The following is a 27,261-nucleotide window of genomic DNA, read 5'->3' as shown; positions in this document are numbered from 1 at the left end:
TCTTAGTTTTATTAATTAATTCAATAGTTTTTTTACTTTCAATTTTATTGATCTCTCCTTTTATTTTTAGAATTTCAAGTTTAGTGTTTGACTGGGGGGGTTTAATTTGTTCCTTTTCTAGCATTTTTAGTTGCAAGCCCAATTCATTGACCTTCTCTTTCTCTATTTTATACAATAGGCCTCTAGAGATATGAGATTTCCCCTTATTACCACTTTAGCTGCATCCCATACATTTTGGTATGATATCGCATTATTATCATTTTCTTGGATGAAATTATTAATTATGTCTATAATTTGCTGTTTCACCCAATCATTTTTTAGTATGAGATTATTTAGTTTCCAATTATTTTTTGGTCTACTTTCCCGTGGCTTTTTATTGAATGTAATTTTCAATGCATTGTGATCTGAAAAGGATGCATTTACTATTTCTGCCTTACTGCATTTGAGTTTGAGATTTTTATGTCCTAATATATGGTCAATTTTTGTATAAGTTCCATGAACTGCTGAAAAGAAGGTGTACTCCTTTCTGTCCCCATTACATTTTCTCCAGAGATCTATCATATCTAATTTTTCTAGTATTCTATTTATCTCTTTGACTTCTTTCTTATTTATTTTGTGGTTTGATTTATCTAATTCTGAGAGTGCAAGGTTGAGATCTCCCACTATTATAGTTTTGCTGTCTATTTCTTCTTGCAGCTCTCTTAATTTCTCTTTTAAGAATTTAGATGCTACCCCACTTGGTGCATATATGTTTAATATAGATACTGCTTCATTATTCATTCTACCCTTTAGCAAGATATAGTGCCCTTCCTTATCTCTTTTGATTAGATCAATTTTTGCTTTAGCTTGATCTGAGATCAGGATGGCTACCCCTGCTTTTTTGACTTCACCTGAAGCATAGTAGATTTTGCTCCAACCTTTTACCTTTAACCTGCATGTATCTCCCCGCATCAGGTGTGTTTCTTGTAAACAACATATTGTAGGATTCTGGCTTTTCATCCATTCTGCTAACCGCTTCCTCTTTATGGGAGAGTTTATCCCATTTACATTTATGGTTAAAATGACCAATTCTGTATTACTTGCCATCTTGTTAACCCTGGTTTATGCTTTTCTCCCTTCTTTCCCCCTTACCCCCCTTCCCAGTATTAAGCTTGTGAGCACCACTTGCTTCTCACAGCCCTCCCTTTTTTAGTATCCCTCCCCCCCCTTAGAGTTCCTCCCCCTATCTTACCCCTTTCCCTCCCAGTTCCCGTATTCCCTTCCACTTAGCTTATTCCTTCCCTTTTCACTTTTCCCTTCTCACTTTTCAATGAGGTGGGAGAAGTTTCACCATAGATTGAATATGTCTAAAATTTTTCTCTTAAAGCCAATTCTGAAAGCAATAAAATACTCACTATATTCATCCCCCTCCATTCTTTCTCTTGGATATAATAGGTTTTCTTTGCCTCTTTATGAAATGTAGTACCCCCACTTTCCCCTTTTTCTGGTACAATGTCCTTTCCACATCTAGTTTCTAGAACAAGGTATAGATGTATTCTTTATACATCTTTATAGCAGAAATATAGTTCCCAAGATTAATCTTTACCTTTTTAGATTTCTCGTGAGTTCTGTATTTGTAGATCAAACTTTTTGTTAAGTTCTGGCTTTTTCATCAAAAATGGGTGAAATTCGCTTACTTTGTTGAATGTCCATCTTCTTCCCTGGAAAAAGATGCTCATTCTAGCTGGGTAAGTTATTTTTGGTTGCATACCAAGTTCCTTAGCCTTTCGGAATATCATATTCCAGGCCCTTCGATCTTTTAATGTGGATGCTGCCAGATCCTGGGTGATCCTTATTGTGGCTCCTTGATACTTGAATTGGGTTTTTCTAGCTGCTTGTAGTATTTTTTCCTTTGTCTGAGGGTTCTGGCATTTGGCCACTATATTTCTTAGTGTTTTGATTTTAGAATCCCTTTCAGTAGGGAATCGATGAATTCTTTCAATGTCTATTTTACCCTCTGTTTCTATGACTTCTGGGCAGTTCTCTTTGATAATTTCCTGGAAAATAGTGTCCAGGCTCTTTTTTTCATCATGCTTTTCTGGAAGTCCAATGATTCTCAGATTGTCTCTCCTGGATCTGTTTTCCAGGTCTGTTGTCTTCCCCAGAAGACATTTTTCCATTGTTTGATTTTTTTGGATTTGCTTGACTGATTCTTCTTGTCTCCTCTAGTCATTCAATTCCAATTGTTCGATTCTGATTTTCAGTGAAGTATTTTCTTCACTCACTTTTTAAAAATCTTTTTCTAATTGTCCCATTGAGTTTTTTTGTTCTGTGGAATTTTTTTCCATTTCGCCAATTTTGTTTTTTAGAGAGCTGTTTTCTGTTTCCAGTTCACCAATCCTATTTTTCAAGGATTTTATTTCTGTATCCAGTCTCTCTTTAACTGAGTGGGATGACTTCTCCAGGCTCTTTTGCCAAGCCTCCCTCTCCTTTTCCCATTTTTCTTCTAGCTCCCTTGTGAGAGCCTTTTTAATTTCCTCCATGAGATTCATCTGTGCTGAGGAACAGATGATCTCCTCCTTTGGGGATTCACCTGGGGACTGTTTGTTTTTAGTCTCCTCAGGATTTAGAGTCTGCTCTCTATCTGTATAGAAGCTGTCAAGGGTTAAAGTCTTTTTCAGTTTCTTGCTCATTCTGTCTAATAATCAAAGACAAACTAGCAAAGAAACAGAAGAAAAAACCCCTGAATGGAGGCTGCTTTCTTTGGGGGAGGGGCTGGGTGGTGTTACCGAGCTTCCTCTACAGACTGTGGGGGCAGGAGCGAGGCACTAGCCCTACTGTGCTGCGCCTGCGCTCTGAGATCCGAGAGCGTGCTGAGATACTGTGGGGGTGGGGTGGCCAGGTCCTGAGAGACTCCAGCTGTTTGGGGTTGTATTCTTCGCCCTCGGTGTTTTTAGCTTCTCTGCTGGGCTGCTGACTTGCTGCCGGAGCAAAGTATCTAATCCTGTAGCAAAGCTCTCTCTGCAGAGACTGCTGTGATCACGCCCCACCCTCTCTCCGCTCTGCTCGGCTCTGAGCCGCATTCCCTGCTCTCACTGTCGCTGCTGCCCGCAGTCTGCTTCCGATCTAATAGCCGTTCCCGCCCTCACGCAAAAACAGACCTTTCCTGACGAGTCTCAAGGATGGTTTCTCTTGGTAACTAATTGTATGTTTTTTTCAGTGTAGCATTAATTCAGAGGCTTGTAATGAAATGGATTCTGAGAGAAAAACATGGAGGTTACACAGCTATGTGCCTCCTCTCCGCTATCTTGGCCGGAAGTCGAACCAGAGGCATTTTTATTAAAATATCATAGTAAGAACCATAGTGGTAAGACATCCCAAGACCCCAGATCTGGGCCATATGCCCCCTCAAATATACACAGCCTCTTTAGCAATATAAACTAGTTTGTAGCACAATGAGAATACATTTGGGAACACATGGACAAAGCAAATCACCCTTCTCTTACTCCAGGTCCCCAGTGTCCCTTGTGTCCTTATGGATTTCCTTATGAAGCTCCTTTGAGAAATGGTATGCCTACTATCAGATGAGAAGTTCCAATGTTAGCCATCATAGCTGATAGGGAGTGAGGAAAGGGAAAACCCTTTCTCTCTTCTCCAATGCTCTCTGGCATAGACACAATGGTCACACTCTACAAAATCGCTCCCCTATTGGACTCATCCAAATTGAATGAACTATAAGATTGATTGTATTTTAAGAGCCACCTAATATCATGGCCAATCTTTTCCCAGCCAATTTCTAGGATCCCTTTCTTGTTCAAAAAAGGTACTCATTTCTAAAGGCTATGGCCAAGGCTTTACAGTGATTAGATCCTGGGCTTTCTTGGCTGGGAACTTGTTCAAAGCTCAGTTCCCCTTTCTATATAAAATAACAATTTGAAAATCAATAATACCATTTTCTAACATAAAAGTCAATGAGGTTTCTTTATGGAGATGAACAATTAATCAAAAAGTAGAGAAAGTCACCAGTTCTGGTAGACTGATTTTAATAACAAAAAAGAAAGCACTGGCTGAAGCTAGAAATTTGGATAACTATCATCCCTTGTTTGGTAGCATGTTGATTTTGTAGCATATTTTGCTGGCAGCATGGCATAATAGCTAACATTTATATAGCACTTACCAGGTGTCAGGCACTGTACTAAGCTCTTTATAATCATAATCTAATTTGGTCCTCACAAAATCCCTGAGAAGTAGGTGCTATTATTATCTCTATTTTACAGTTGAGGAAAGTGAAACAAACAGAGGTCAACTGACTTGCGCAGAATGATACAGCTATTCGGTGTCTGAGGCCACATTTGAACTCAGATCTTTCCAACTTCAGACCTGAGCTATGTCATGTAGCTGCCTTCAAAAATGATCCTCAGAGCTATAAAGATCTGGGTTCAAGTCTTGTCTCTGGAAAAAAAAAAATAGACTGTGTGACTGGGCAAATAATTTGACTTCTCCATCCAGAGAAGTTGCCATCCAGGCAATTCTGTGAGAATATAGATTGAAGAGAAGATGTCAACATGCTTTAATGGAGGGAATTCTCCTCCTTCATTTCTCATTCCCAGATCTAGTATCCATGCTGTCCTTTATTGATAGATATTATGTTTTTAAATTAAAAAAAAATTTCTGAAAGATGACAATAATCCTATGAGAATACTGTCAGAGTATTAATATCAAACTAATTCTCTAAGAATGGACTGAGATTGGGGATGACTGCTGAAAATAATAATAAAAGTTCTGAGGCATAATGGAAACAAGAGGAAGATCACAGAAGGAAGAAAAAACACTACTGCTTGAACTGGAGAGAAAGATGAAAGTAGAAAATGGAGAGAAAGCATAACCACTTTTATCATTTTGTGTCTGCTTTTCCTACCAAGGAAATAAATTTTGGGCCAGGGATGATAGAAGAAAAATAATTAACAAGGAAATATGTATTCAGATTAGGTGTAATGTCCAAGTAACATAGGGAACAAAAAATGAATAGATGATCAAAATTTATTCTAAATAGTCAAAAAAAACTAAGAATGGTTTTCAAAAGAATTGTCAATTATTAACAAGCACATGAAAAATTGCTCCAGGTAACTAATAATTAGACAAAAACAAGGCTCCATCACACATCCAACAAAATGAACAAAGATGGAAAAAGATGAAAAGTCACTGTTGGAGAAGTTGTGGAAGATCAGACATTCTAGGGAGTGCAAATGGGCTAGATCATTCTGGAACTCAATTTAGAACTACATGAACAAAAGTCATTGACCATATACTTTTTGATCCAAAGTTCCCACTCCCAAACAAATCAGTTATAAAAAAGAAAGATTGTATCTACACCAACATATTTATATGGCAACACTTTTTCTAATAGCAAGAAACTGAAAATGAAGTAAATGCCCATCAATCAGGAAATAGTTAACAAATTTATATATATGAATATAATGGAATAGAAGTCCAGAAAAGAAGTGTAGAAACACTTAGAACAGAGAATATGAATTTAGAGATGCATGGGAAAACATGGCAAGCTAAACTCATTTGTTTTTTTTTTTGATGGATTCACCAGACTAGTACATTTGATGGTCTTTCTTACAAATTCCATGGAGGAGATGGAGGAATGTAGACTAGCTAGGTGATAATTCATTTAGATGAGTTGAGAACTAGTCACCACGAGTAGTCAGAAACAGATTGATGTCATTTTGAAGGGAGGAGGTTAGAGTTAAACAATAACATGGAAGAAGCAACGATGAATAAAAGTTTCTAGAATGCAAGCTAAATATGCCTACATATAAGTGACACCCAGATGCAGGACATCATTAACATAGTGTCTTAAAGACTCAGGCTCCAAAAATATCTCATCAAACTAATACAGAGGTCCAACTATCAACTTCACCAGATCAGGGTGGTGGAGATATGGCTATGGAGTATGAGTCAACGATGTAATATAGCAGCCAACAAAATACAAAACCAATGCAAATTTAGGATGAATTCAAAGAAGCATAGTAGGTGAGACTTGGGCATTAGTCTATTTTCTGCAGATTAAAGATACATAACTTTTCTCTTCTGTTTTTCAAATTCTTGAATGAAATAAACAACCTAGAAGGCATTTTGGGGGAGAAGTCAGGAAACTCACAATCATACAAAATCAATATTAAAAGGACTAGATATATTTAACCTGAAATCTAAAAGATTTAGAGGGAATAAAATCTCTATCTTCAGGTGCCTAAATGAATGTCACAAGGAATAAAAATTAGATTTGATCTATAGACTCCTCAAGGAAAGAACAAGGAACAACCAGTGGGAAATTTATTTAATTTATTTAAATTAATTAATAATAAATTACCTTTATTTAAGGTAGATTTTTATTCACTATATTTAAAAAAAAAATCCACAATTTCCTTAACAAAAGTACATGAAAGTAAAATGGTCTGTGTTCAGAATGGCCTGACACATTTCAGGAGGGATTGGACTATGTAACTTCTGAGGTTTTGACTCTAGCCATCAGATTCCATATCTTTAGACCAATACAATAATAATTTTGATGAAAAGAAATATCTCAGATCCTTTAAAAGATTTTTCTCTCTTTTCTCCCCTTTTTTTAATGTTTTCTCTCACATTAGACTAAAAGACAGATTCATATCATGTATGAATATTATTCTCCACCTATTTCACCTTTCTAGTCTCCTCCCACTAGATCAGCTGTTACAATGCTCTCCAGGGAAGTTAGTTCATTATTATTGGAGAAGAGTCCGTGAGAATACAATCACTTCATCTTCATATGGACTTGGCAGAAGGTAGGAAGAAAACTATTAAATATTCAATGGGTTTCAGTGGGAAAATACAATTGTTATAATTCTGTGCTATAGATCTTGGGGTCACAGAAGTCCATGAACTATGCAGTCAGATAGATGCATAGGGCACAGTCATCTACATCCCTTGTTTACTTTGCAAATAGATGCAGGATGATCTCAATATCCTTGTCCTATTGTCTGTTTTTGTCAAGTTCTTAGATATACAAAGGAATAACCACCAGGTCTTTCTTCTTCCAGAAACCTTGAGATAGCAAGAGGAACATGGAATCATAAAATGTTAAAGAGGACCTTAGACATAGTCTAGTCCAAATCTTTAATTGTACTGATGGCCAAGCAGAATAATAGAGGCCATAAATTATTTAGTGATTCTCCTGTGCTGTTCCTTCATTTTACAGATAAGGAATTGAAACCCAGAAGAAATCTCTTTATCTAAGGTAACACAGCTCATTAGAGGAAGAGTCAGGAGCAGAACCCATGTTTCCTGGGGCTATTGTGTCTTCCATATAACCTTCTATAAAAGCAGAGATCAGATAAGACAGAAACATGAACTAATGGCAAAAAAAAAGAAGAATATTTGCTGTTTCAGTGAAAATAATCAAGGCTGTGTAGTTTATTTGGAAATGGAAACACTTTGTCATTTCTCTAAACAATATATATTAGCTCTCTGCCTTGGTTTCCTCATTTAAAGAAATGGGAACAATAACAGCACCTACTTCTCAGGGTTGTTGTGAGAATCAAATCAGATAAGAATTATAAAGTATTTAGCACAGGGCCGGGCATATAATAGGGGCTAGAGAAATGTTAGCTATTATATTAAATGAAATGATATTTGTAAAGTGCTTATCCCAGAGTCTGGCACATAGTAGGCCCTATATAAATGCATATTCCTTCCTTCTTCTATTCCTGTTGATCCCAACACCTCACCTGAGTTACTGCAATAGCCTGTTAGCTGTTCTCCTGGCTCTGCTCTCACCTTCCTCCCTACTGCTCCCAAATTAACATTCCTTATTCATCACCTGTAAAATGCCTTTCCTCTTCTCAAGTACCTGTGATGCCTCCCTATTGTCTATCAACTTAAATCCAAACTCCTCATCCTGGGATTAAGGTAAACTGAAGCCTACTTTATCCTCTACTAGTCCCCAGCAAGAACTCTATTCCAGTAAGGTTTGTTGTTTTCCTACTCTCCTTGTATATTATTTAAACATTGTTCTATCTCACTCCAGAAAACAATTTCCTTTGTTTTCTTTTCCTAATTTTTAAAATGTGGATAATTATACGGGTCCTATTTGTTATCACGCTCTCTCTCATGAGATAGAAGTCACAGAATCATATGGATCATAGTTTTAGAGTTGGAAGGGACCTAATAGGTCATCAAACCTAATTCTTCCCCATCTTTACAGATGATGAATATGGAGCTCAAAAAATGTGGTGACTTGTTCAGCTAGTGTCTAAGGCAGGATTCAAACCCAGGCCACCATTTTATGCAGCTTTTTGATTATAGATGTGAAACTGATTTGAAAAATCCAAAAGTTGGATGCTTTTCATGAATGCTAATGACATCACTTAGACTTAAAGATTCTTTTCTACCTTTCCCACCCATTGAAATTCTCCTCATCTTTCCATCTTTACCCCACAAAGGCTTCCCTTAAAACTGGGTCACAGCCTAATCTGTCCCCTCACTCTCAATCCTTGGGAGACTTCAGTATGGCCCAAAGAGTTTTAAAAAATATTGTATGTGTGATTTGTCTTCTCCACTAGATGGTAAGCTTTTCAGAGCATAGATCTTGAGACCATATGATGGAAGGAGGCTTGGAAGTAGAATAACTGGATCTACTACTCTTGGCTCTGCTGTTTACTAATTATGTATTTATTCTTAGGCAAGAAACAATTTCCTTCGTTTAATTTTCCTAATTTTGAAAACATGATAACCATACCAGTCCTACTTGCTATCAGGCTCTCTTGTGAGATAAAGAGGTCACAGAATCATATCGATCATAGTGTTAGAGTCGGAAAGGATCTAATAGGTCATCAAATGTAATCCTTCTCCCTCTTTACCATTGATGAACCTGGGGCCCAGAAAGGTGGTGACTTGCTCAGTGGTATCTGAGGCAGGATTCAAACCCAGTCCACCATTCTATACAGTTTTTTAACTATAGATGTGAACTGGTTCAATCTTTTCTATCCCTCCTGACTCTTAAAAGACCATTGTGCATCCAGGGGTCCTCAAACTATGGCCCATGGACCAGATGCAGCAGCTAAGGACGATTATCCCCCTCACCCAGGGCTATGAAGTTTCTTTATTTAAAGGCCCACAAAACAAAGTTTTTGTTTTTACTATAGTTGGGCCTTCCAACAGTCTGAGGGACAGTGAACTGGCCCCCTATTTAAAAAGTTTGAGGAGTCCTGTTAGGCCCTTCAGTCTTAAAGAACTTGGTACTTAGGGGAAAGATGAGTGAGGTTAAGGAAAGACTTTCTTTTTTTATTTATTTATTATATTTTTAATTGAGGATATCTGGGTAGTCAGTAGAGAAGGAGAGATGGAAGAAGCATGAGAGCAAGAAGATGATTGCTGGAGGAATGTCCTGGAGGAGGAAGTGCAATCAAGGACACAGGCTTAAATTAGCCTAAAGAAACAGTAGGGACCTTTTCTTCTGAAACAAGAGGGAAACTGAGGAGAAGAGTGATAAAGTTGAGTTTTAAGGAATGCAGGGAAGAACTGTGGGAGTTCCTCTTGGTAGGAAAAGGGGTCTCTTCAAAATGCCGTTACAAGTTTTAAAGCTCCATAAACACAGCAGCCAAACTAAAATTTGATTATTTTATACAATTGTTTTTGGAATTCTGCTCTCTCTTTGGGGCAGTTAGGTAAACTTGGCTCAGGCTGAATGTCTGGACTTAAAAAATAAGAATTAATGGCTATTGCCAAACTAGAGGAAAGTTATTGTTAGAGACTCTTAAGTGTCTCCTTTTCGTCTTTGGTCAACACTTTTATCAGTGATTTGAATGATGATATAGATGATTGCTTATCAAATATGAGAGTGACACAAAGCTGAGAAAACAGTTAACATGAACAATAGAGTCAGGATCAAAAATCTCAACAAATTAGGATAAGTTACGTCTATAGATAAAAATAAATAAAAATAAAATAATCAAAACAAAGATAGAATGGAAAATCCATGACTAAACCATAGATCATGTGAAAAAGTATAAAAGGCTTAGTGGACTGCAAATTCTGGGAAGCCACAAGGTAATATAATAGCCCAAAAAGCTACTGACATTTTGGGCCATATTAATACATTTGTCATTGTGTCCCTTCCTGAGAATACTACTTTGAGCAGATCCCATTTGAAACCTGTGTTTGATAATGGTATAATTTAGGAAGAATGCCAACAGGCTCAGACTACACACCGAAAAGATCCAAGAAGGTGAGGGGAAAGAAGACCACATCATGCCAGAATTGCTTCAAGTAAATGTGAGATTTTTAAGCTAGATAAGGAAATTTGGGGAGGCCTGTGAATTAAAAGGATTAGACATGTTTTGCCCCAAAGGGCACAACTAGGAGTAATGGGTAGAGACTGATATTCAGTTCTATTGAGAAGACAAACTTCTTATTAATTAGAGATTCCTACAAGTATAATTAGTTTCCTCAAAAAAAAAGAGTGGTTTCTTATTCACCAGAGATCTTCAAATAATTTTCAGTAGTTATCTGTAATGGGCTGAGGCTTGAATTGATGCACTGAGGTCCCAAGCACATGAGGCGAAATAGTAATTGGACCATACTCTATTAATATATAAGCTTGGAGAAAAAATGGCCCCCGCCCACTCTTTGTGCAAGTCCTGATATGTTGTATAGGAAATGACGATTTTGGTGGGTGGAGGCAAGGGAGGGGAAAAGGAAGGGGAAGGAGAGACTGCTTGCATTGCCATTGCGACCACTGTTCAGCTCAGATCCCCCTCTGTTAGCTGGCTTCCTGTCGCAGCTGCCCATATTGCTATCGCAATCTTTCTTGCCCATATTGCTATCGCAATCCTTATTCACCTCTTCACTTCAATAAAGAGTGAAGATTTTTTCCCTTAACCTGAATTCCTGACTCCGGCTGATTTTAAATACGCAGTCATTACAGTTATCACTGAAGGGATCTTTATAAGCAGAGGTCTTAAAATGATCAACCAGATGATCACTCCTCAAGGACAAATTAGAGGTAATATTCAGGTATGGACTGGATGAAGTAGCCTCTCAATTCCCTTCCAACTCTGAGGAGCTTTTGATTTACATAGTTATAAAAATACAATTACACACAAAGCCAATCCTAGGAATAGGAAGCTATGACACTTTAGAATTGTTTAAGTAATCTAAAAAGTCAGGTGTACCAATAAATAATTTCTCTATTAACCTGTATAACACTACTTTCCTCACTTTAACTTGAAATCTCTGACATCAAAGTCACTCCACTTTTTAGACAGTAAATGAAGAGTGTTTTGTCAACAGAAGACCATATATATGAATGTTATGGAATATTATTGCTCTGTAAGGAATGACCAGCAGGATGAATACAGAGAGGCTTGGAGAGACCTACATGGACTGATGCTAAGTGAGATGAGCAGAACCAGGAGATCATTATACACTTTGACAACGATATTGTATGAGGATGTATTCTGATGGAAGTGGATTTCTCTGACAAAGAGACTTAACTGAGTTTCATTGGAGAAATGATGGACAGAAACAGCTACACCCAAAGAAGGAATACTGGGAAATGAATGTGAACTATTTGCATTTTTGATTTTCTTCCCGAGTTAGTTTTACCTTCTGAATCCAATTCTCCCTGTGCAACAAGAGAACTGTTCGGTTCTGCAAATATGTATTGTATCTAGGATATACTGCAACATATTTAGCATATATAGGACTGCTTGCCATCCTGGGGGGGGGGGGGGGGGAGGAGGGAGGGAGGGGAAAAAATGAAACATAAGTGATTGCAAGGGATAATGTCGTGTAGAAATTATCCTGACATGGATTCTGTCAATGCGAAGTTATTATTAAATAAAATAAAATTTATATATAAAAAAAAAAAAACAGAAGACCATAATTAAATTACAGATATGGTCCCTAAATAGAATAATTTCTAAGCTCTTTTTAGCATATTAACTAGAATTGGTTGATCAATGCCTAAGGAAGATATAGAGAATGTAGTCCTGAGGGGATGTGATACAATTTGATTTGGAATTCCAAATCACTACTAATTCCAGAAATTATAAGTTTAAAAACTCTGAGGTTCTATCTCTCATTTATCAGATTGATATAGATGATTTAAAAAAAAGGAAAATGACAGTTTGGGGACAGGCTACAGGAAAACAAATGCATAATATATTATTGGTAAAACTGTGAATTGGTTCAACTGTTTTAAAAATCTATTTGACATAATGTCCCCAAAGTACGCATATTCTTTGATCCCAATCAAAAAGGCAAAAAAAAAATCCATATGTACAAAATTATTTATAGCAGCTCTTTTTGTAGTAGCAAAGAACTAGAAACTAAGGGAAGATACATTTTATGAGGGATTAGTTGAACAAATTAATTAAAGCATATGCACGTAACAAGAATACTATTTTGCCATAAGAATTAATGAAAGAATTAATTCCATGAAATCTTGGGAAGACCTAAATGAACTGATATAAAGTGACAATAATGCCAAAACTTTGAGGGGGCTTGAAAATTTGATCAATATGCAACTGAGATTCTAGAGGTCTGATGTGAAGCTTGCTACCTACTTCTTAACAGAGAAGTGATGGATTCAAGATGCAAAACAAGACATTTTCAGACTCAACCAATTTGGGATTTAATTTACTTTACTATTCATATTTGTGATGGCTTTCTTTTTCTTATTTTTTTACAATGAAGGGGAGGAGGAAAGATGATAAAAACGGAATAACAAAAGAACAAAAAAGAGGATTGTTGAGGCATCTTGTTTAAAAATGCAAAGATGAAAAAGTAGTACAAATAAGCATGGAAAGCTGCAGGTTGAACTTGTCAAATATTTATTATCAATCTATCTAATTTATGTATGTATGTGCATATATATGTATATTTACACATATATCTCCCACTGTTTCATTTGCAATCATCTTTTTCTGCTCTATTTTGAATAAAGAAATTGTCATTTTGCTTGTTACTTGTTAAATTCAGATTTTTAAAAACCCTTTTAATTGAATTTGATGGAGACTCAGCAAGCATGAGATAACAGAGGGGGTAGAATTAGAGAGGGTATATCAGGATGGGCTGCCACAATGGATAGGCTAACAAGGTTCAAGGGATGCTTCACAACCATGAAGGATCTTTGGCCCAGTTTATATTTGTCTGCACACAAATGGAAAACAGGAGTAAACAGGGGTAGCCTATGGATCATTGTTCATAAGAGACCCAGAGGTTTTAATGAATTGAAGATTCAATATGATTCAGCCTTGAGACATGAAAGCAAAAAAAAAAAAAAAAAAATCACTGGCATCTTAAGGTACATTAAGATAAGCACAACATCCAGAAAGAGGGAAATCAGAGGGCCATTGTACTCAGTGCTAGACCACACCTCAACTATTCTGTCTAGTGATGGGCACCACATTTAATAAGGACTTTGAAAGACAACATTCAAAAAATGATAAGTAGAATGATAAAAGGACTGGAAATAATGCAATTTAAGAATCAGTTGAAGGTAACTGGGCTGTTTTACTGAAGTGTATGAGCTGTTTTAATCTTTTTTTTAAAGGACTATCATATCCAAGAAAAATTATTATATATTTGTTCTGGTTTTCCCTAGAGGTAAAAACTAGGAAAGAAATTGTGGAGAAGCAGATTTTGACTTGATTTAAACCATGAACTTCTTAAGAATTAGAGATGTTCCAGAGGGGAAAGGGCTGCCTTGAAAAGTAATGCATTCAAGCAGTGACTAGATAACCATTTCTCTGTAATATTATAGCATAAATTTTTCTGTAACCTCTAAAACTCATTGATATAGGACTGTCTCTTCATTGGTGGAGATCAATAACCTGCATCACCTAAGGAGCAGAGCAGAATTATTAAGAACCTGAGGGAGGAGAGATCATGACTTTTGGGGTCTCTAATGGGCTCTTCTGGCTTCCAGTTTTAAGAGAAAAAGTAGCTATTCCAACTTATCTTCCTGTTACTGAAGAGAGAGGAAAAAATCTCAGAAGAAGACAACATGAGAGGAGCTGGCTGTCTCTATCATGCCCTTATTCTTCATTTGCTATTTTAGAAACACTGGAATTTTCCCTCTGGCCAAAAGCTAGAACTTTCTTGGTTGAACTGAAATATTCTGCTCTCAATGGGAGAGGATTTTCAATCTATATTGTCTGATATATATTTTAGTATTTTTCTCTGATTTTTGTTTTCCTCTTAACATTGATAAATTTTCTATTTATTATGAACATTTATTGTAGAACTGGTTTTTGGTGAAAAGGGCATCAAGCCTTGAATGTAAAGCCATTAATTAGTAGAAATCAAGAATTTAGCTTAAACCTTCAAGTTACTTCTCCCAAATTAATAATATTTAAAGCAGCCCATAGATACTATTCTAGCTCATTACTTCTCTTCTCTTAGAGCAGCAGAGTGTCCTGCCTCTGACTCCTTCCTGTTTTCTCTTCTGGTTGGAATCAAAATTTTTCCTTATTGATATCTATTCTTGTATGTGTGAGGCACTTATACAATACTCCTGTCTATATTTATTTCCTTACAGATTGGACCTCAAGTCCCTTCCAACTTTGAGTTTAGATGATAATTGTGAAATTTTTGAAGTTTGTGATTGATGCCTCCGATATCACTTTTCTTTTTATTTTTATTAATTCAAAGAATTTGATCCACCTTTTTCAAGCACCCAGTACTTCTTGTTCACTAACTTTTTTGCCCTATTAAAACAAGAAAAAATTATGATATCATTGCTACATTGATGGCAATGCATTCACACTATTCTTGGTTCATTCATTTATTCATTTAACAGTCATCTACCAAATGAGTGATATGTGCAAAGTACAGTGCTAATACTTGGAAGTCAAGCATTCAAAAAATAAATGAGACACACCTTCTTATTCTACCCTAAAAGAATTTATAAGATTCTGTGAGGGATGACAGAAGCACATACATATCTTAGACAGGATAACTTTTAATTTTCAAAATGTGACAAGACAGTTCATATTATTGGGAGAAACTCATCACATAACCAAGAAATCAATCAATCAATAGATAATAGCATTCAAGAAATGCATATTAAACAGCCAGGGTTCTAAATGAAGTACTGAGTTCAGTTTTTAAAATATATAAATTAATTACCTATATTTTAGGTGCAAAGCACAGTACTGAACCCTGGAAATATAAAAAGGAAAAAAAAGAAGTAATTGTGCCCTGAAGGAGTTTACACTATAACTCAGAAAATAAGAAAATCTCTAAATAATAGATTGCTATAACAGGAAAGAGGAGAAAATGCTAACAGAAAAAAATGCTTTAAGAAATATGAGTTGGTGGGGCGAGGCAGCTAGGTGGCACGTGGATAGAACACAGCCCTGAAGTCAGGAGGACCTGAATTCAAATCTGGTTTCAGACAGACTTCCTAACATTTCAGACACTTTCAAACACTTAAGACCCTGGGCAAGTCACTTAACCTCAAATGCCTCAGGAAAAAAAAAAAAAAAGAGTTGGGAAAACAGTCTGAAAAAATGTAAGATATCAAAAGAACTTTGGTTATCTTTCAACAGTATGGTTTCCATTTTAGGTATAAAGATGGCAACTGCAAAAGACTGTCAAGAAGTGGCCTGTGCCCCAGAAGAGGATTGTAAATTAAATCCCAATTTCATTGACAATATGGAGCCAAAATTTGGAGAAGAGGAATGCCTCTTAAGTTGTAAGTCATCATAGGCATTTTTGGAAATGGCCGGTATGTGGATTGGTTTTGAGTGACCATGCTTATAATAAGATTTTTCTTAATAGCAAAAGAACATGGGTCCCATAGAAATACAGTAATTTTGAAATAGGATATAACATAATATGTGTATACATATACATATGTATGTGCTTTTTTAAAAAATGTAAGCTATATATCCTAGAGATTTGTGCTTTCGTGCAAAATCCTTTTTCTCTTCTGTGTATATGAAAATGGTCCTGTTGATATTTTTTAAGTTCAGAATAACCACCAAAAAAATTTTACGTTAAATAGTCCTTTACATTTTTTAAAAATCTAAACAAATGAATTTTTTGGAATCCGCCTACAACTCTTCTTTTTAAAGGTACGGTAGGTACTGTACTACCCATCTCACAGGGTCATTATGAGGAAAATGTTTTATAAACTGTATAAAATATGAAGAAAGGAGAAGAACAATCAGCAGGATGATTTCAGAAAGGCCTGAAGAGACTTACATGGACTGATGCTCAGTGAAGTAAGTATAAGCAAGAAAACATTGAACACAGCAACAAGAAGATTATGTGACTATCAACTCTAACAAATGTGGGTTTTTTCAGCAATAAGCATTTATTAAACACCTGTTGCTAGATACTATATGCTTTACAAATATTATCTCATTTGATCCTCACAACAACCCTGGGAGGTTGGAGCTATTATTATCCCTTTTTGAGGAAACTGAGGTAAACAAAAGTTAACTGACTTTCCTAGGATCACACAGCTAGTAAATGTCTGAGTTCAGATTTTAACATAAATCTTCCTGACACGATGCCAAGTATTTTATGCATTGCTCTTCATAAGGTACTACAATGTACTATATTACAAGATAGTACATTGTAAATATGCAATATGAAGTAAGCTATTATAATTATTCCCTTAAGTGAATCTCATTTTACCCCTATCAACTTCTATTAAAATATTGAAGACATAGATGGCTTGAAAATATTTGGGCCCCTACACACACACATACACACACACAAAAGAAGGAGGATGTAGGAATTCCCAGTGACAGCACCATCTAAATACATAGGAGGTCTGCATCCTTAATGGACACGATACAATTCTATAAATTTTCAGATGTGTTCTTCCTTAGCAAATGGATGATATAACATGAGCTCTTTGGTTTAGAATTCTCTTAAATAAATTGCTAAAAGATGGAAGGAGACCTCTATTTGGAAGTGTTAGCAAGTAAAAAAGACAGTCTTGTCACTGCAGCAGAGAAGCCCCTACCATTGAAGACTATATAGAAAGGTTTTCATTCCCCACCTTCTTCTAAACTTGCAATGTCATTTTTCCCCTTTTATTTTTTAATAATAGCTTTTTATTTTCAAAATATACACAGAGATAATCTTCAACATTCACCTTTGCAAAACCTTGTGTTCCAAATTTTTCTACCTCCCTTCTCCCATCCCCTCCCCTACATGGCAATAATTCAATATATGTTAAACATGAACAGTTCTTCTATACATATTTCCACAATTGTCAAACTGCACAAGAAAAACAAGATCAAAAAGGGAAAAAATGAGAAAGAAAAAAATGCAAGCAAACAACAACAAAAATGGTGAAAATACTATGTTGTGACCCACATTCAGTCCCCACAGTCTTCTCTCTGGGTATAGATGGCTCTTTTCATAACAAGATCATTATAACTGCTCTAGATCATCACAATGTTGAAGAGAGCCATGTCCATCAGACATGTCATCATCGTATAATCTTGGTGTTGCCATGTACAATGATCTCCTGGTTCTGCTCATTTCACTTAACATCAATTCATGTAAGTCAACCATGTCTCTCAGAAATCATCCTGCTGATCATTTCTTACAGAACAATTATATTCTATAACATTCCTATGCCATAACTTAATCATTCTCCAACTGATGGACATCCACTCAGTTTCCAGTCTCTTGCCAAAAACATTTTTGTACATATGGGTCCCTTTCCCTTCTTTAAGATCTAATAGAGACACTGCTGGATCAAAGGATATTTGATAGCCCTTTGGTCATAGTTCCAAATTGCTCTCCAGAATGGTTGGATCAGTTCACAACTCCATCTACAATGTATTAGTGTCCCAATTTTCCCACATTCCCTCCAACATTTATCATTATCTTTTCCTGTCATTTTAGCCAATCTGAGAGGTGTATAATAGTACCTCAGTTATCTTAATTTGCATTTTTCTAATCATAGTGATTTAAAGATTTTTTTTTTAAATGACTAGAAATAGTTTGAATTTCTTCATCTGAAGTTGTCTGTTCATATCCTTTAACCATTTATCAACTGGAGAATGACTCTTATCTTTATAAATTTGAGTCAATTTTCTATATATTTTAGAAATAAGGCCTTTATCAGAATCCTTGAATGTAAAAATGTTTTCCCATTTTTCTGCTTCTATTCTAATCTTGGCTGCATTCAGTGAATCATTTAAAGAGTAAAGCCATTATAATTCATAGATATTTCTAGTCACCTACAAAAAATCTGAAAATTATAACTTACAGAACCTGGATTTTAAATTTCATATCTAAATTTCCCAAAATGTCAGACCCTAGTGTCTCATTTGTTGAGATAGATATGATTTTCTGGACAAATTTCCCTAGAAGAAATGGTATATAACTACAGAAATTATAGGAAATGGTGCAGCATGAGAAGACAAAACAGTGAGGGGGAGAGAAGATACTGAGAGAAAATATTGCTTTTAATTCAGGATTTAACTTTTTCTCCCTAAACTAAAAGAAAAAAAGTATGACTTGATTTGTCTAAATATTGGCTCTAGACAAGGGAAGGAAAGGAGGAGTTGCTTGTTAGTGCATACCCATATGCTCTTGTCAACTTGCTCTGCCTTGAGAAAAACTGGTTACCCATGCAACACATCTGATTTGAGAGACTTGATTCTGAAAGGAATGTGGGTCATTGGGGCTCAGTGTCACTCACACTGAAGAGAGGATACCATACTGTTCTTTGCTGCTCTGGAAATTCTCCAACTCTCAAAATCTATCTTATTTAAATTGACTATTTACTGCTAATCAGAATTTGATCCTGGTAGTAAAATCATGACTTCTATGAAATGTCCAGAAAAAGTCACATACATGGTATTAAGGGTCAGGGCATCAACACAGGAAGGAACATGTAAATGGAGGGAACCTGATCGTCCACACTTCTTTCTGATTCTACCTTCCAGATTGTGCTTGGGAATGTACCCCACAGAATAAGAGGTATCCATGCTGTGCTTTGATTCTTTAGTCAAAAAGTCAACAAGTCAGTCAACAAGTGTTTATTTAGTGAAGTGGTTAGAGCACTGGGCTCAATTAGGAAGACCTGAATTCAAATCCAGCCTCAACCACTTTTTAGCCAGGTGACCTTGAGCACTTAATACTGTTTGCTTCAGTTTTCTCATCTGCAAAAATGAACTGGAGGAGAAATTACAAACCATACCAGGATCTTTGCTAAGAAAACCTTAAATAAGGTCATGAAGAGCTGGACATGACTGAAACAAATGAACAACAACTCTGTGCTAGATACTGTCCTAAAGCTTGGGATACAAAGAAAGGCAAAAGCCAATCTCTGCTCTCAAGGAGCTCACATTATAATGGGGGAGACTACAGTTTTTATTTATGCTGATTATTATAACAATACTTGGAGGTATATTATTATCCCCATTTAAAGATGAAAAACAGAGATAGAAATGTGTAGTCTATGGTCACACAGCTGGGAAGGATCTGAGGTCAGATTTGAACTCTGGTCTTCCTGGATCAGCTATCACTCTATCTAGCCGCCACCTAATTGCTCAGTGGGCCCTGGAAATAAACAGGTAAATAGAAGATAATATAAGGAGAAAGGCATTAAGAGAACCAATAAATCTCTATAAGAAAAGGAAGGGATTTTTTCTCCATTTTCCAGATTTCGTGTCTCCATGATTTCCCATTGGGTTCCTGAGTATAAATGGTTTCTCCAATTTTAGATACCATTTTCTCAGAGTAGCAATCCTTCAATACAATAATCATTTATTAAAAGTCTTCTAAGCACAAGATACCATGGAGAACATAAAGACAAAAAAGGAAAACTAGTTACTGCCTTCAAGATGATAAAAAGTTTCCCCTTCTTTCTTTGGTATTGTTGGAGTAGTCACTTGAATTCCTTAAAGAATTTGCTTTGTTTCCCTATCTGTGATTCTCTTGTGCAAGGAGATCAAAGAAATATTCAATTTTGTGATTCATTCTTTTCTAATTAAAGGCTGTCATCAATCACTATGAAAAAAAAGTAAGCCCGAACTCTATTGGTAAATGTGGAGGGGGAAAAAATCCCATTTCTGTGTTGCATATTTAAAACAGGTGAAGCAGTAATCAAATTCTCTGATCCTGGGTGTGTCAACTTAAAGAATTCAAATGGAAAGATTGCCTTCTTCAAAAAAGAAGAAGAAGTGGTCATATTTGAAGAGATGACAGATCATGAGAAGATAGGTATGTTTTTTTTATTTTGAAGAAATCAAGAAAATCATAGCCTTGTAAAGGATCTTAGAGAAAATTAACCTAAACTGTCATTTCAAAAATGCAAAAATGACTTTCCTGGAAGAAATGTAAGGTTATAAGTTTTGGAAAGGTTAAGTTACTTGCCAATGGTCAAATGACCAATTACTAGCAGAACCAGAATCAACAACCCAGTTGTCTTGACTACCAGCCAAAGGTCCTTTCTGTTTCATCACCTTGCCTCCCAGGATCTTTATTCTTCACCCTCTATTTTGCCACCTAAATCCCTAAGCCCTCATAGGCCCACACCTTAAGTGTAAAGTATAGGACTAGAAACAATTTAATGTTGTTCATACCAAGATCCATTTGGATATTCACTTGTCCTGAGAGGAACTGATTATTCAGCATACTGCTGAATTTGAAAAGCTCTTATACATCTCTCTTCTTTCTTATGTAAAGTTCATGCATCATAACTAACAAACAAAGTACTGTCACCACGACTTCAATTTGTTTTACAGAGAAATTTGTAATAATTATATCCTCATAATTAAAAAAATCCTCAAACGGAAAAGACCTGTTTATTTAATTCAACCCCACCACCACCCTCCTACAGGATCTATAGGAAGCCCTTTTATTAACATTCCTTACTGTACTTGCACACATCCAGTGACAGAAACTTACTGCTTTATAAGGCAGCCCACAACATTTTCAAATAACTCTTATTAGAGACTTACAGAATTTTGGTCAGAAAACAGTCACATAGTCCAACCCATATCTAAAAAGAATCATTATCAGATACCCAAAAGATATCCATTCTTTGCTTGAAAACCTCCCAGGAGTCTGCCATTCCTAAGGCAGCTCATTCCACTTGGAACAGCTTTACTTGTGAGGAGTTACACCTGAAATCAAACATAATTTTATTTCTTTTTGAAATTTTGTAAATCCAATGGTTCTACTCATTGGGACCAAGCACAGAAAGTTCAATTACTCTTCCATGTACCAATCTTCAAATCTTGAATATAATAAGAGTGTTCTCCCTGAGTCTTCTCCTCTGATTTAAATATTTTCAATTTATTCAATCCTCATATAATTCAAGACAGCTCTCCCACTTGCTTTTCTCAGAGTTTTCTCTATCTTATCAGTGTTCTTTTTATTTTAAGAATTCAGAATTAAGTGACTTTCCCAGGGTCACACACCCAGTTTTACCAACATTCCATATTCCAAATGTGGTCCAATCAAGGCCAAAGTACAGAGAAAATATTGACTCTTTTAATTTAGAATCGTTATCTCTTTTGATTCAACCTAAGATTACCTTTGGGTTTTGGGCTGCCACATCATATTGATGAATCATATTAAAGTTTCAATTTACTAAGCCCATCTTTTTTTTTTTTTTTTTTTTTTACTAACCTCTATTCAACCATCCATTCCTTTTCTTTTACTTGTGAAACACTTTTTTTCTTAGAAAGGCATCTTTATAGCTAGCATGTTCATCTTACTCATATTTAATAAAAATCAATCTCCCTGCAGCTTCTACCCATTCCTTCTACAGTCTCTCCAAGCAGAATAAGATCAGTGTTTACATCTCACAGCCATTCAGATAGTTAAAGACCATTATCATGTCCACCTGTTTCCACTAACTCTCCCTTCCCTCCCCAGTCACTTCTTCCTAAGATTAAACTGATTCTTTCAATCATTCTTCAAATGACCTGGTCTCCAGACCCTTTTCTATGCCAGTTATCAGTCCTCTAGACGAATCCTTGTTTGTCAAAGTTCTCAAAATGCCATGCGCATTTCTGGTTCAGTGGTCAAAGGATCCTGACATTTATCAGTTATGGGGACATGACATTCCAGGCACATACATATACACCCCTTTTGCCCTGGAAAGAATAAAAAATCAGCAATATCTTTTATTCTGGTAATGGTATGTCAGTCAACTGCCAGATAGTTCTACTTGCCACCCCTGTAATTTCCCAAGTCAAAACACTTTCATGAAGATGTTACCACCCTCATATGTACTATCTTTATTAGACTATAGGCTCCTTGAGGGTCATACTTTGTTTAAGTCCAGTTCAGTTATAAACACACAATGTAAGATCAAGTAGATCAAGTAAAATCAAGTCTGTTAGAAGGACTTACTATCTTTAAATGTTCAAATTTGAAGAGAGAAATGTTTTGACTCAAAATAATTCTATTCATAAATATTTAATCTCAGAAAATGCCCCCTGGACTCAATTTATGCTGCAGATGTATTGTTGCAATGGCCCAACATCCTTGGTGGCCTTCTCTGTGAAGAGTGAAAATGAGAGTTATATTCTCTCTTGCAAAAATTATCAAGAACTTCATTTTAAGGTAAGATTAAGCCTCTTAAGTTCTTAGTTTCTAGGAAAAAATAAAAATAACTCCTAGTTCCTGAATCCAAAACCAATGTCCAAAGAATAAAAAACAAGAGACAAAGAATTTTGATATAGAAATACCCACATATGTAAAAGTCAGGAAATAACATTTGGTTTTTGCTTGCAGGATAGGCTCAGTACTAATGTCAAAACCCAGGTCATCATGACAATTAGTTGGCACATCCATCATGGATTAGAACCTATAAAGTGAGTTGTCATATTAGTCTGAAGAAAATAAAAGCATAGTTTTGGTTTTGGGGGTTTTTTCCGAAATAAATCTTGCTTTTAAGTTAATTCTCAACTAATTCATTTAAATAACATCCTAAATAAAAAATAATTAGCAAGGTTAAAATGCCAAAAGGAAAAAAATGACATAAGGTATCTCAAGTACCAATCATTTTTCAGTTATGTATGACTTTGTGATGATATTCAGTGTTTTCTTGGTAAAGATATTGTAGTAGTTTTCCATTTCCTCCTCCAGCTCATTTTACGACGAAAAGGAAACAGAGAGACAGAGTTAAGTGAGTTATCCAGTGTCACACAGCTAATAAGTTCCTGAAATCAGATTTGAACTCAAGAAAATGACTCTTCCTGACTAAAGGCTCAGTGCTGTGTACTATGGCACTACAGAGATACCCCAAGGTATCTCAAAGCTAGTTGTAAGTTGTTATTGGTGATGTTTAAAATAAATTTTGTTTAAAAACCTCTTTTAGATTGTTAGCATCATCAGGGCTGAACTTAGGGGATGAAGGGCCTGGGCAAATCCTGCTATATGATTTTCTTTCTATCCCTTTAACAAGAGGGAAATCCAGTGAAGTGAACATCAGGATCAAGCTTAAAAGCAGGAAAGAATAACATTAGCTGGCATTTATGTTAGCCATTAGATTTTTTTAAACCCTGTGGAAAAGACAATGTAAGATCACACAGACAGAAAACACACAAACTTTATGTCTAGAATGCAATTTGGATTTTGTCCATCTCTCCATTCTACAGATGAGAAAATAATAACCAACCAATCAACAAACACTTATTAAGCACCTTCTTTGTGCCAGGAACTGGGCTAAGCAACAGGAATATAAATACAAAGTTTTTGTGTTTGTATCCACAAAATAGTACCTACTCTGAGGGAATGTGTAACCACATAAGTGCATGTGAAGTTTATATACAAACTTAGGAGCATTAGCAGTCCTGACAATCAAAAAAAGCACCACATCCAAAGAATTTTGAAAGAAGTTAGAGATTCTTTGCTGGTGTTAAGTAGAATGCAAGGCTTGGAATTAGGAAGCTCTAAGTTCAAATTTAGTCTCAAATACTTATTAGCTGTGTGATCCTGGACAAATCACTTAACTCTTTTATTTGCCTCAATTCTTTAACTGTAAAAAGGAGACACATTGGAAAAAGAAATGGCAAAGTACTCAATATCTTTGCCAAAAATAGCCCCATGGACAAATTCATGGGATCATGAAGAATTGGACACAAGTGAATGCCTGAAAAACAACAAACAGCATCAGAAGGTGGAATTGGGGATAATGCAATCTAAGCAATGGGAGATAAGCTGTGCAATGTCATGCAGACAGGAAATGTTATGTTGTGTGTGAGGAGAAAAGGCACCAGATTGGGGTACCAGAAATTCCACCAAAGTCAATAATGTAGAATGAGTATGGAAAAGTAGACTAGAGTCAGGTTTTTAAAAGACTTTAAAGAGTTTTGCATTTAATCCTAAATAATATAGGAAACAACTGGAAATCACTGAGTGAGGGATAAGATGATCACTTCCATGCTTTTAGAAAATCTTTTGGCATTTGTGTGAAGGATGGAGAAAGACTGGAGGCAGGGAGACCAATTAGGAGGCCATAATAATCCAGAAAAGAGGTAACTTGAGCTTGACAAAGGGGGTAGCTCTATGAGTAAACACAAGAGGTGAGATGTTATAAAGTAGAAACAGGATTTAGCAAGTAATTATATACTGAGGTACAAAAAAGTGAGAAGTCAAGGATAATACATTTCAAACCTAGATGACTGAATGAATCATAGTGTCTTCCTTGATAAAATTAATTAGTAGATAGCTAGATATTTTGATTCATTAATTAATAAATGAATGAATGCATGGATAAATAGCTAGATAAAATGTCAATATTCTATAGAGAGTTAGAATGTTAGAATGAAAAGAAATCTTTAAAAATATCTCGGTCCAAACTCCTCATTAGGTAAATAGGAAACTAAAGTCCAGAGAGGGGAAAGAATTTTGCCAAAGTTACACCAAAAGTTAATGGCAAAGTGTTAGAGGTCACGTCCTTGGAATTCTGGTGCAATGCTTTCTCTAGTACTCTATAGCAGTTTCCATATCTTATGGAGTGGGGGCCCTCAGTTCACTATAGTCAGATGGCTATCTCTAGACATTTGGACAATGGAAGGGGAGTTGAAAGCTGAGAGAGTTTATGGGATATTCTATAGGGTTTCTCAATGAGATGAATGCTTGATGCACTGGATAAATTAACCAGTGGGGTAGTGGATGTTCTTAGGAGACTGGAGAGTGATAATAGCAGTGAACTTTTGTATCTGATCTTGTGGCAAGGACAGGGAGGAACTACTCTCAGTAGTGTGACCACTGCCCACCAGAATGCTGTCTGCTTGGAAACAGATGAGATGCCCACTAGGCAGAAGAGGAGAGACTGAGTGAGTCAGAGGGTTTATAATCAGGGTTTAGAATGTGCAAGTAGATACACTTTAAGAAGATGGAGTTAAACAGCATCACAGACATAACAGTACACACGTGAATATATATATGAATAAATAAAATTTGTATGTTCACATACAAATGTTTGCATATATGTGCATGTATGTGCTATTTACTTAGTAATCTACATATATATGTGTGCATATATACATGTACTTCTTCCCATTTAGGCTGTCTATGGCTCAACATTATAACATCTGAGATGTTTTCCTTTCTTCTTTTCTATAGCATGGTGATTTTCCATATACGATTGAAGACAAAGACCAAGATATCTTGTTCTGGCAAAGTAAAGTTATAGGTTGTGAAAAGGTAGAATTTAAGTCATTCTTATATCCAGAATACTATCTGGCATGGGAGAAAATTCAGGACAAATATGAGATTCTAGTTTTAAAGAAAAAGCTTGACAATGTAGAAATGTCTACAATGTTCACTTATGAAAGAAACAGAAACTATGAGAACTGAGTATTTTTTGATAGACTTAGTTCTTCTTAACAATATGATGATCTAAGGTAATTCCTAAAGACTCATTCTGGAAAAAAGCTATCCACCTCCAGAGAAAGAAATATGGAGTAAGGATGCAGATTAAAGCACATTGTTTTCACTTTTGTTGTTGTTGTTGTTTTTTCTCATGGTTTCCCCCTTTTGTTCTGATACTTCTTTCACAATGTTACTAATGTGGGAAAAAATAATGTAGTTTTGACTAGTTGCAATTTAAGTAAGCATTTAGTTGTTATGAACTAAAATGAGATGCTATTGTTTTTAAGGTCCCGTCCAGGTCTAAAATTCTGTGACAATTAAAAAATTCCAAGAGACATAGGTTTAGTTTAATCATTTTATTAATGAGGCCAGCATGCTTATTAAAAAATGGATACATATTTGCTAAATCTAAGACCCCTCATGGCAGTAAGCTCCCAATTTATATTTATCCTTTGAAGAATAGATGTTCCTGAAGGGTACCAATCAATTTTGATTGATTAACACAATGGGAAGTTAGCTATATTAAAATGAGGAAATTAGGATATGTGACTTGGGCCTCCCAAATCTTGGTCAAAGAGACTCATCCATCTTCATATCACCTGTCTCACAAAAAGGAGAAGACACATTTTCTCAGATCTATCTGAGCAAACATAATTAAGAAGGAATATACCCATTAGTCCCAACTTAGAATTTTTATGTTATCTGATTAGATCTTGACTTAGGTAAATCTTTAAGAGATAGTTCCCATACTGGGTGTCTTCTGGATGAGGATGTCAAAAAGTGGAAAAACCTTGTTTCAAATTCATTAATTGGTTATTAAATACAAGAAAAAAAATTTGATCATATACAGTGTTGCTATTTCTTTGTAGAATAAAACATTATTCAATCAAAACTTCAAGGAAATAGGTAACAATATAGAGAAAGTTCAAATCCAACTTCAGGTATTTCCTAGTTATGTGACTGTGTAAGTTTCTTCAAATGTAAAATTAGGATAATAATAGCACTCTACTTTGTGAGATTCTTGTAAAGATCAAATGAGATATTTTTTTAGCTTTTTATTTTTCCAAATACATGCAAAGATAGTTTTCAACATTCACCCTTAAAAAACCTTGTGTTCCAAATTTTTCTTACCACTTTCTTCCTCATTCCCTCCCTAGACAGCAAGTAATCTAATATAGATTAAACATGTGCAATTCTTTTTTTAAATAATAAGGTTTTTTTTATTTTCAAAATATATGCAAAGATAGTTTTCAACATTTACCCTTGCCAAACCTTGTATTCCACATTTTTTTCCCTTCCCTTACTTCTATCTCCTCCCCTATACAGCAAGTAATCTAATATACGTTAAAACATGTGCAATTCTTCTATACATATATACAATTCTTCTAAACATATTTCCATATTAGTCATGCTACACAAGAA

General features: G+C 35.6%; 1 protein-coding gene across 1 annotated transcript; it reads left to right on the top strand.

The window, feature by feature from the left end:
* Nucleotides 1–6,754: 6,754 nt before the first annotated feature.
* Nucleotides 6,755–25,963, top strand: LOC127554987 (interleukin-18-like). The gene is made up of 5 exons (XM_051986974.1): nt 6,755–6,806; nt 15,593–15,721; nt 20,098–20,226; nt 22,445–22,581; nt 25,591–25,963. The coding sequence occupies exons 1-5, from the start codon at nt 6,791–6,793 to the stop codon at nt 25,822–25,824; spliced, it is 645 nt and encodes a 214-aa protein (XP_051842934.1). The 5' UTR covers nt 6,755–6,790; the 3' UTR covers nt 25,825–25,963.
* Nucleotides 25,964–27,261: the final 1,298 nt, after the last annotated feature.

The sequence above is a fragment of the Antechinus flavipes genome, chromosome 3 (genome assembly GCF_016432865.1).
Source record: "Antechinus flavipes isolate AdamAnt ecotype Samford, QLD, Australia chromosome 3, AdamAnt_v2, whole genome shotgun sequence".
NCBI lineage: Eukaryota > Metazoa > Chordata > Mammalia > Dasyuromorphia > Dasyuridae > Antechinus > Antechinus flavipes.
Note: the sequence above shows the minus strand (reverse complement) of the source record. Positions and strands in the feature narration are given on the sequence as shown.